This window comes from Solanum pennellii, chromosome 11 (assembly GCF_001406875.1).
Source record: "Solanum pennellii chromosome 11, SPENNV200".
NCBI classification, from domain to species: Eukaryota; Viridiplantae; Streptophyta; class Magnoliopsida; order Solanales; family Solanaceae; genus Solanum; species Solanum pennellii.
In genome coordinates this window covers 61513415-61524843 of record NC_028647.1, presented here as the reverse complement: position 1 = coordinate 61524843, position 11429 = coordinate 61513415, and the positions used below count along the sequence as shown (strand labels likewise).

The following is an 11429-nucleotide window of genomic DNA, read 5'->3' as shown; positions in this document are numbered from 1 at the left end:
TTTACTTTTAATTTTGAAAGAAATTATTTAAATTACGGTATAATAGTGGAAAAGTCAAAATTACTTGTTCTTATTGCCAAAAACTGGCCATATAGATTACCATAATTTCTGCAAGTAGCCTTGCTTGTTGTTATCCATTTAATTTATAAATAAAATTCTCTTAATTCATTAGAAAAATATAGTAATTCAATCATTCATGGTTGTTTATAATTATACCTCTTGACTCGGACATATCATAGGCAAATCGTAAGGTTTATTAAGTTTTTTTAGAAGCAAATAATGACATTAACAATATTCATATTCTAACATGCTGTATTCGCTAGTAGTATTCTTATTCTAACACACCCTAGTCACATTTGGTAATTCATAATACACCCTATTTATCTAATACAACAAACCAAACCACTGATAAAAAAATATTGTCAGCATAACTAATTTAAAAATTACTAATTCACCTTATTTAGTGCTACTCTTATACCTCTTACCAAACAACCTATTAGTCTCAAGTGCATTATAAGCAACCCTCACGCTGAGTTGATGGGATGGAGGGGAACTATACATAAGCCGATTTACTTTGAAAATTATGGTGCACGTGAAATTATTCCTCTACAAAACTTGATATTTTATGTACATATTTTCTAGAATTGATCTAATATTACCCGTTGACACTCATATCGGGCAAAAAAAGAAGAAGCTAAATGGAGCACTTGATGTGGGTGGAGGCAGACAAAGGCAACAACATGGTTAAAGCACTCAAGAGGTGAATAATGCGATGGCTTGTAATTCATCATGGACACAATGATGACTGAGCAAGAAGTCAATTCACAATGAAAAGAGAGCCAACAATTCCTCAACTTATTACTTGTTACATAAAAATGGGCATAGGATACCCCAGTAACTTTATCTAACAATCCATGTTTTCAAGATTAGTAATGATTACCAATTATATGCTACCTATAATCTCCCCCTATATTGGAAATCATTTCCCCACTAATAACTTCACCTTCTGCTGCATCCATCCATCTTCAACATTCCAATGCTAAAGATGAAGAGAACAGAATTCCTACTCTACATTCTTCTCATATCGACAATATGTGCAGAATGTCGACATGGGTATAACTTCATTCCCATGGCTCAAGCTATAAACGCAGGCAAGTGTACGACTCTTCACTGCTAATGAAACACTAATAAATCAATGTGATGCACTAATTTTCATCTTTTTCCTGATGTGGTAGCTGAAACAAGTCGTGTTTTTTCTATTTTCTTGAACTCCGGGATTTCCTATACAAAACAAATATGTGATTTTAGTAGGCAAGGATATCAATGGGTTTAAACTCTAGCTTCTCTATCGCAGATAAGTCCAATAAAAGCTCGGTGTTCTACACATTGAGATCAACAAGAGGACACATTCTTGCTAATTTGGTAAGTCTGACAAGTATGGAATCTCTATTATGAACTAGTTTATCCATGGAGTTTCTAATCAAACTATTGTGGAGCAGGGGAAGTATGAAAAGATTCATAAACCACCATCTGGACCGAATCCAAATGGAAATCATCGTCCACCATCAAGGGCCAAACCCAACTGGAAATCATCGTCCACCATCAGGCCATGAACAGAAGAATGAGCCAGTCATATGAGACCACAATTACCGAATTGGAGGTTAGACATATATGTAGTAGTTAGACAATTTCATATTTAGGCTATTTGTAAAAACAGTGGAATATCCTTTCAGATTGGAATTACATTTCCTTCATTTACTAAGCAGTCTACAAAACTGGTCTTTATCTAATCTATAGTTCTTAGACTTCACGCCTAATATGATTTACTGCAAGCAATGTTGTCAATTTACGACTATCAATATCTAGTTCTTAAAAAGTAAAAATTCCACAGACCATTCTCAAATCTCAACAAGATCAAGACAATTGATTACGCTAAAAGTGAAACCAAAACTCATTTACTGAAGGCCAACTTAAGTCTGAGCTCCTATGAAACCAAGCTTAATCTTGTAAGTCACAAGAGAACGATTTACATGCTAGAGCATCAGGAATTGAGAGATAGGGACTGGGATTATTGTAATGACTAATGAAACAAAATAGAGAAAACCTTGGGCCAGATGCTTAAAATTCGATGCTGCCACCACCTTACTGCAAACTTTGATGCATCCTCTCATCAGAACACACTATTGCCCCTCAAGTCGTGGTTAATATTCGTATAATAATTGGAACAACAAAGACCACATGCTACACATTAAAAAATATGGAAAAACTTAGCTTTCCTATCTAAGCTTGCCATAAAACTTAAAAGAGCCTGAGTAAACCTTAAGCAATATGCCAACTCAGCAGGCTTTCTTCATTTAGCGAATAGTCGTCAAATGTATGACCGGCATAAAAAAAGGGGCACTAGACAGAGCCTAAGATACATGTGTCATATATACAAAGTTAAATTGCCAACGAAAGTGCGTAGTCTCTCTTCTGCTTTAGTTTATGCATGCAGTCTCTTATCAAACTGTTGTGAAGCAGGGAATATACAAGAAGGATCCGTATACCACTACTGGGCCAAAGCCAACTAGAAATTGTCGCCTGCCATCAAGGCCATGACCAGAAGAACGAGCTAGCCATATGAAATCATGATATTTGCTGAGAGTTGGAGGTTAGACATATATGTAATAGTTAGAAGATCTAAGATTTAGGTTATTTTGCTTGTACAAACACTAAGATATCTTTGAGATTGGAACTTTATTATCCTTCACCAACTGAATTGTCGGAAGAGTAATGTTGTCTAGTCTAAAGTCCTTGTTGCTCCACTTCTAATGTGCTCACTGCAAACAATACTTTCAAAATATTTTATAACTATCAAAATTTAGTTCTCTAAAAACTTTGAAAAAGTATTAATTCTACCAAGGTATTAACAAAATGAAAGAGTTTTGCATAGGTGATGCTTCCCTACTCTTCTCCACTTAAAATACTAAACTTTAGTCGGCAGCCAGATTCGAAGCCGTGATGCGCACGTAGCCCATACATCATTTGCTGCATTCTTACCCTGAGACAAATCCCAGGGGACCAGACCGAAATTCATTTGTCAAGACGAACTCTAACCCAGGATACTAAAAAAAGCAAACTAATCTTGTAAGGAAAGAAAACCACTTCAACGGTAGGCATCATTGATGCAGAGGAAAGTAGGCAACTAATGAGTAAAATGGAGGAAAGCTTTGGCCCACAAGTTAGACATGAAAGCAATATGATAAATTTAGCTTTTGCTTGCTAAGCTGGTGCTTAAACTTGAAAGCTCGTGAATTCACTTTTGCATATTTATCAGGTTCTCGTCATTTGGCAGATAGCCATTAAATAGATGACCGGCATGAAAATGGCCACTATACACTAACTAAAATACAGATTTGAATATACAAGTTAAACTGACAGCTAAAGGATTGATTTACCACTTTATACAGCACGCTTCCTTTTTGATCTCTTACTCTTCCTTGGCCCTGAGTAATTTGGAACTTCTTTACTACTGCTAGAAGCATAAGCCTCTTCCAGTACTTCTTCATCCTGAAACCAATATTTATCAAGTGTATAAGCTCATATTCAGAACAGTGTCTTCCAATTGAAAATTTAAAAGTCTGCCATGCAGCACCAAATAAAACAACTCATCTTGGAGGTACTAAGAAATTATTCTTTCCCTCCTCATCAAACTGAATCAATTAACATTCTGAAATGTTCCAGAGCTACTTAGGTATCCATGAGCTTAGAATTATGTATGCATTTATCTCTAGTCACTGAGTGAAGCCCTTCAAACTTTCAGCTTGATCGCGTAACCAATCACTATGTGTTTTTGCTCAAGATTATTGATTCAAAATTGAATGTTGATTGATCCTTGCTTAAGCTACAGCGAATATAAATTATTCAGAACACTAGAGACAGATTTTTTTTGTTCCTCTTTGAGGGTAGTGTTTCTTTTCACTCTCACACAAATGTTCTCCTCTAAGGCTGGCCTAATGGGGTCAAACAATAGCATAGTTGTGCATCTAGGTACTATGACCAACCCTAGGTGAACAAATCCACATCTTTATTACATGGAAGACTGACTTGCATTTTAAGTTAAAAAAGGAAGAATAGTACTTTCAGACAGAGAACTTGGGTAATGCAATAAATCACTATGCCTTGTTAGGCTGGAAGCCATCCACATCTTTTATTATCCTTGACATGCCATCCGATATTCGACTGACTAACAACTAAATTTAATCATGCAAACATGTCTCGGGTGAACTTGTCAGCAGAGATCATATGCAAAAGAACATTTGACATTTACCTTGGGCTTGGTGTCATCATCTTGTTCGTCCTCGGAATCAGATATAGAAGCAGAAAGTTCAACCTTATCTGTAGGGAGTGCCTTGGTTGACTTTTTCTTCTTTTCATCTTCTTTTAGCTGCCTGAATCTATTTCCATAAACTTTTGTTAGTTAGGTAGACATTGTAAAGTTGATCAATTTTGAAATATTATACACACCTCTCTCCAGATTGTTCAGGTTGAGAGGTAGTTCTCTTCGCACGTCCAGCACTGATGATACCACCGGCATCTCCACTCACAGCAGGCTTTGCACCACCTAACTTGCGCAACCATACCTGCTGTGCTGTGGTCAGCACATTATTTGTGAACCTTGAAATTCAACATAAAAGGCACATGTTAAGAAAGTCATCTTGCTTCATTGATTATAATATCCAGAACAAAAATCTACTTTTGAGTTAAAGAGATAAAATGCAGAAGCATGATAATTTGTCATTTGTTGCCTCAATGATGAGAGAGAGAGCTTAAAAGAAAAACAAATAGAAGAGATATGGAGCAATTATTTTGACATGTCTCTCGAACAGAAAGTTTGAAAGCGGTAAGACAGTATAAGGATATCTCTGTGTATAAAGGCAGCAACAAAACTTCTTTATCCCCTCATCTTATTCAGTGATAATGTCACTAGAAACAAGTGAATAGCAAATTTCAGTTTACTGAACTGCAGAGTAATATAGTTTTGATTAATAAAAATGATAATTCACATCAGTATGTTCATCGGAATATATTTGTTTAAGACCAATACTCTAGTTCTGTATCAGAGGCACTATTACATTATTACTTTAAGTAAGCGCTCACCAGTAAATTGTTAACCCTGATGGAACAGACAAAGAGAAATAGCCAATCATGAGCGGAAGGAACTTGAAAACCAGAAGTGTGTTCTTTTGAGACGGATCATCTGTCTAAGAAAAGATATCAAGGATTTCAATATAACACGACAGAAGCACCCATAAATTGAGATCAGAAGGAAATAAGCTGGAATTTTAATTCAGAATCATACTTGGGGAGGTTTCATTATCTCCATTGAAACATATTGTGAAACAATAAGCAGGACAGGCAAAATGAGGTAAGCCACCGTGTCATGCCAACCCAAAGGCGGATGCCCATCCTGAAAATGTCAACAGATTTCATGTCCGCAATCCTACTAAACTGTACTTAGTATTACAAGCAGAATTATCTTATGGGCCCAAGAATTTATAGGAACACCAATTTGGTGAGATGAAAGCGGGAATCGTTCCATCCTCTTTGTGATTAGGAAGATTACTCAAAATAAAGTTTCAGACATGGTATAAAGGTGTAATTAGGATATGACACTGACCACAAATGGGAATAGCCAAGAAACTCCAGATCCACTCTGTCGAGCAGCTATAGTAGTCGGGCCTCCCAAAGAAGGGATCCAAAAAAAACCTTCAGTCAGCAATCCCTTTATCAGAATGAAAAAAAGGTAAATAAACTCATTAGTTGTTTGAATCAATAAGTAAGAACACACAATAATACTAACTTCTACAGTACCTCATTTGCCACATTGGAGAGAGCTTGATAAAGACCAATCCAAACAGGTATAGTAGCCAAAGTTGGGAAACATCCTGGAATAGTGTAGCCACAAAAAAGAAAAAGATAAACCACAATGGAAATGCAAGGACTTACTACATTCATTACATGGAAGCCAAACTTAAGATGGGACAAAATATACATCCAAACCTTACAGAAGCTCACAGCACTCATTATTTTATGGGATGGTGTCTTAATAATTATTTATGGCATGGTCTCTTAAGAACTGGCTATGAAAATTGCAGTTAGTTGATATGCTACAATTAGCACATGTCAAACAATTTGTAGTTTTTCTATTGCAGTGGGCTCATTAACCTTGTGGAGGTACAACCTGTCCATTAATAATGCAGTTAAGCTTCAAGTCAGTGCATATTTAACAGCATACCTTAGCTCTACTAACTTTCTGTCACAACTAAAAAGGCATAGTAATTGAGTGTATATTTCAAATCATCATGTGTTTTAGAATAGTAGTGTTCGCATAATACTTAAATCCTTGGGCATAAAGTTGAATTTTTTAATGCCGTTTATAACCACCTCAATGCAGCTATTGGCCAGACAGCTCATAGGATACTGCACCTGAAAACATACTGCATGTTTCTAAGTAGTTGGGAGCCCTTACTTCTTACAAGCCAAGCCCTTTCTTCTTTTACAATGCATAGCCTCAAAGGACTATCGCTAGGATACATAAGAAAGAAGAGGTTGACTAACTTAAAGCTATTATTTATCATTTGAATTAAAAACAGGAGAAGAAATACATTAAAAAGCAAATTTAACTTCATAGAGCAGTGTTCTCTGGCATTGAGAAACTAGTTTGGTGTTCATGATCATCTATGGTTTTCCAACCATTGTGTAAACTAAGTCAAAAGTTGCACTTATGTGGTAGTATTTGACTTGGCACAGAGTTTAAGAAAGGAAGACTTTTGAAATTTGTGGTCTAAGACAAACACTTAAGACATTTATGTGGCTATAAATCATTTTCATTAAGAGTGCAAAGGAAGTTTTCCAGTTAAGTTGTTTCTAATTATAGAAAGATGACATTCTTTTTGGAAAAACTTAAAAGGAAAGGGTGCCACATAAATTGAGACGGAGGGAGTAAATGTTTAGATGAAGACGCATTACTGGAGTTCCTCAGTTCCATACATTCATAAACGACAACCGAGCTTTTGTACACTGTATATATTGTGCTGCTTCGACGGAATAAATTAGACTTACGCACCAAAAAACAAGGCAAAAGGGAGTTGATAAAATGAAAGTTATGAATGAGGAACTAACTTAATGACAACTTCATATGCCACAGACACCAGAGATTGAAAAGGAATAAAACTGAAATCCAGATCAAACAAATTCTGGAAGGAAGAATATCACTAGGCAACCAGTCCTAAGATGTACTCAAATAAGACTAAAAATGCAAAACCTAAACTACAGAAGGACAAACTATGAATCAACATATAACTAATTCTTTAACTGATAAATGGCTCTTACAACTCCAGGAGATATAATTTGCGCTTCACTACTAGCTAGGAAAGAAAGCCATGGCAAGTTTCTTATAACATATATGCCCAATGCTTTAAACCAACTAAGTAGATCAAACAGAAATAGCAAATGGAAGCATAACTAGAGAAGAGACCGCTGACTGCAAGAATGAAAACTTACCTGCAAGAGGATTGACCCCTGCCTGCTTATATAAACGTGAAGTCTCAAGTTGGATTCTCTCCTGAATGAAAGATAAGATAAAAAATGTAAGTTTGTTTTCTAAACACCTCACGGAAAAGGACACAACAACAATCAAAATTCTGTAAGTATAGCTTCACAACATTAGAAACACCTTTCCTTTTATTGAACAAGTTTTTTTATCACCATAAGCAATGTCCTTTTCTCTTTTGATAAGAGAAGTAATACTATGGCCACACAAAGTAAAAAAACTCTGAAGTACCCATATTAAGCTGAAATCTAACAAGCAAGTTGTAACAGTTACAGTATCAATCTGCTCATACTTCACTCTTTTTTACAGCACTAAGTACCAAAGAATACACATACATAGGTCAAATTTGGAAAGTCATATAGTTCTGAAAAGAAGTTTAGATGAAACAGAAAGTATCAATCAACATGAATTTGAGTGCACCTGATTTCCAGCATATCTTTGTTGAATAGCTTTGATCTTTGGTTGGAGATTTTGCATTGCTAAAGTTGATTCAACCTTTCAAATGACATAATGTCATACATCAGCAATAACTCCATTGCAGTGATTTAACAATTAATGAGGAAGAAAGGAACAGGGGACTCCTGTTGACTTGAGTTTGACAAAACAATCAGTTCTATTAATTTAAGTTCTCATCCCATTGCACTATTAATAATACTAGATAGACGTAACTAAGTGCCAAGACCTGAAATACCAGACCAACTCTACAACATCCAGGTCTAGCAGCAGCTTTATCACAGGCTCACCTGTTGCTTTGTCAAAGGGAAAGTGGCAGCTTTAACCAGGAGAGTAAGCAATATGATTGCGAATCCATAGGAATAAGGCACATGCACAGCTTGCAGTCCATCCTTCATTACCTGAAAAGAGCGAAGTGAATGAGTGAATATAGAGTACATGAGGCATAATAGTATCAGTATTGCAAAAAGACGTAAAACTAAAACCAAAAAATAATGCATCTAGAACTGAAACAAAATAAGCTTCAGTACTTGTACTTCTCCATGTGATCTATTGAAGACAACCAACCTGTTGTCCTATGATAATCTTGATAAGGTTTCTTCAGCATCCACTAATTTCCTTTTTCTTTATTGGGAGGAAAGACAGAAGGGGAGGAGGATATTGGATGGTATGATAAGGGGGAAAATCTGGTTCTCGACTTATACTAACATGAAAGATGACAAAAGTTAATAGATGTGTCTTTCAATAGGTAGAAAAAAAATTCAAAAAAGAAAGGTTTAGTTTACTTCAAGTGTTACCAAAGGTGAAAAGCAAAAATACATTTAAAAGAAACATACCCTTAGGTTTGTTAGAACTTTAACTGCAACTCATAAATAAAGTGTGGACTTTAATGAATAAAGGCGCAAATGAGGAGAAAAATAGAATACCTGTATAAGGCAAGAGTAATAACTGTAAACACAAACAACAACTATCCGGATAAAGTAATTCATAAAAGTTTAGTAGCTAGACAAAATCTTAGTAGGAAACATGATGTCAAACAATACTAGGTCCCTATACTTCTTCAGCCTGCCTCTATCTCTCCTAATGCCCGCTATTGCCAACCGCTCACACCTTCTCACTAGGACATCTACGTCTACCCTCAAGTATTTCACCTCTCCTAACTTCTCCGAATATCTTCATTCCTAATATGAAACTTAAAAGGTTATATAAACATGAAATAACAACACAAGGAAGCAAGTGAAATCATTATTATGAATATGCCCAACTTACATAAAATCCAAAAGACCGTAACAATGATCATAATTAGTTCAAAAGTATGTGTTACAAAATTTAACCTTCAACACAACTTCCATGGCGTCAGAAATGAAAGCAAACCAACCACCACTTTTCTGAGCAGTACCAGCAACAGTAACATCGGGAGCAACACCAGGATCAGCCGCGACGGCAGCATCAGCCAACGTGTAGAGAAGTCCCTCCGCTCGGCTTACAACAGCTTCATAATCAAAATTAGAGTGAAGCGAGTGAATCGGAGGAAGGTCATGGAAGCTGAATTTCACTCTAGTAGAGATAAGTCTTCGCCGGTGAAATACATGGCGAGAAAGCGACGGCAAAGGAGTTCCGATGAACGATGACGGAGATGAAATTAAGGTTTTCGCCATGGGAAAAATTGCTCCGGCGGGGATAAACGGAGAAAAATGGGAAGAGTTCAATTCAGCTTCTCATGGAAGAGAGGGAAATTTGTGGATTGGATGAGTGGCAGGAGAGCTATTAGAAGAGAAAAAATATCCCTATCCATTTTTTTTCTTATTTGGGAATTAAAATTCCGTTATTTTGTTTGGTATTTCGTTGTGGTTAGTCCACAACTACTAATTTTTCTAAAAAAATAAATAAATTAAAAATCTATTTATCATATATTATGTATTATATAAAAAAATATTTATAGTAATGAATATATTTCAACTAGTAACGAATACTCATAATACACGTCCTTTCGTGATATAAACGATTATCTATTTTTTACCTAATATGATCGGCGGGTAGCAATAGATTTATATGTTGATTTAATCCATTCAACCTATCCTCTAGGATCTATCAAGTTATCGATATAACTTTCTATCATCACAGTCAAAGAAAATATACCTCATGATCGATTTAAATATGTCATAACGTAGATCGCTCGTAGCCTTTATAGTGAAGTTTTGAAGCACTATTTCAATTGATAAAGACTCAAGCTCTCTGTGTTGTGCTATGATTGTGTTATATTACCTCGTCATTGGAGTGTGTGCTCAATCAAACAGTTTTTGAACGTGGTTATTTCATCACTACATATAATATCTATCGTGCCATCAATTTCACAATTTCAATAAAATTGATGTTGTACTTTCACATACCAAGCGTCTTGATACCCATCGAAACGAGAGGATGTCGAATCTGCTTCAGCTTTTAATATCACTGCAGGATACTTTATGGGTCCAACATTATTCCTAAAAGTTATGTTATGGGTTGTGAAGTCATTGCCAACACCCCCTGTAAATTCAATACGAAAGAAAGAATTATAATTCATCAAAATTAACAATATTCATATATATAGAAAAAGAGGGGGAAAAGAGGGGGGGGGGGGAATTACCAATTCTTGAGTTGTCGTAGGTTTTGTTACAGTCGATAAAAAACTTCTATTACCGATAATCATCATAATATTCATCCCTAACTACGATGAGGAATATATATAGTAATCTTCTTTTTATCGACATTAATATATTCCTGAAATGTGTCTTTATTGATTTTTATGAAGAATTGTTTGGCACTGTGATCTGAGGCCGCTAATATTGCTCTAGCAATTGTGTTGGAATCCCCAGTCCCCTGAAAAACAAATATATTGTTATACGATGTCGATGCCAATTGAATTTGAGAACATACAACTATAATTGCAACAGTAAACAACATTATTATATTTCCTGCATTGAAAATTTAAAAAAAAATATGAAATTTATGGACAAGAATTACAACTACAGTCTAAAGATATGAAAGAAGGATACCGCAAAAACTAGATGACCATCGCAAAAGTGATGAATAGACAAGAATTGAAAATCTTTGAGTCACTGGAGGTGTCACGACCCAAAACCGAGCCGCGACTGGCACTCACAGTTTCCCTCCTATGTGAGCGAACCAACCAATCTAACCCTTATCATTTTAACATATATTAACAGAAAATAATGCGGAAGACTTAAACTCATTAAATAAAACAAATCAACATCTATTAATTCCCCAAAATCTGGAAGTCATCATCACAAGAACATCTATCTCAAATTACTAAACTAAGAATGTCTAAGAACAAAAATAACTAAAAAGCTAGTCCATGCCGGAAGTTCAAGGCATCAAGACT

At 35.6% G+C, this 11429-nt stretch overlaps 1 protein-coding gene and 1 long non-coding RNA gene across 5 annotated transcripts; one reads left to right on the top strand and one right to left on the bottom strand.

The window, feature by feature from the left end:
- Nucleotides 1-802: 802 nt before the first annotated feature.
- LOC107004587 (inner membrane protein PPF-1, chloroplastic) lies at nucleotides 803-9834 on the bottom strand. Of its 3 annotated transcripts, none has more exons than XM_015202841.2 (12): nucleotides 9382-9834; nucleotides 8338-8448; nucleotides 8015-8089; nucleotides 7546-7606; nucleotides 5854-5927; nucleotides 5660-5764; nucleotides 5342-5449; nucleotides 5140-5243; nucleotides 4507-4656; nucleotides 4310-4436; nucleotides 3438-3549; nucleotides 803-1281 (listed from the first exon to the last, which is right to left on the bottom strand). In XM_015202841.2, exons 1-11 carry the CDS (start codon nucleotides 9703-9705, stop codon nucleotides 3442-3444), a joined length of 1347 nt encoding a protein of 448 aa, XP_015058327.1. In that variant the 5' UTR covers nucleotides 9706-9834; the 3' UTR covers nucleotides 803-1281; nucleotides 3438-3441. The 3 variants fall into 3 exon arrangements, with proteins under 3 accessions (XP_015058327.1, XP_015058329.1, XP_015058326.1); XM_015202843.2 differs by lacking the exon at nucleotides 803-1281 and adding an exon at nucleotides 2320-2819; XM_015202840.2 differs by lacking the exon at nucleotides 803-1281 and having other exon boundaries at nucleotides 3222-3549.
- On the top strand, nucleotides 1288-2803 carry LOC107004588. Of its 2 annotated transcripts, XR_003575014.1 has the most exons (3): nucleotides 1288-1422; nucleotides 1500-1660; nucleotides 2521-2803. It is a non-coding gene; the product is annotated as an uncharacterized LOC107004588 (long non-coding RNA). The 2 variants fall into 2 exon arrangements; XR_003575013.1 differs by lacking the exon at nucleotides 2521-2803 and having other exon boundaries at nucleotides 1500-1790.
- Nucleotides 9835-11429: the final 1595 nt, after the last annotated feature.

Excerpts from the sequence above, each read along its gene's own strand:
- LOC107004587 (XM_015202841.2), bottom strand. The coding sequence starts at position 9,705 with ATGGCGAAAACCTTAATTTCATCTCCGTCATCGTTCATCGGAACTCCT. Across the intron at positions 8,449-9,381 it reads CCATGGAAGTTGTGTTGAAG|GTAATGAAGGATGGACTGCA; the intron begins GTTAAATTTTGT and ends CGCTCTTTTCAG. Across the intron at positions 8,090-8,337 it reads TCCCTTTGACAAAGCAACAG|GTTGAATCAACTTTAGCAAT; the intron begins GTGAGCCTGTGA and ends GTCATTTGAAAG.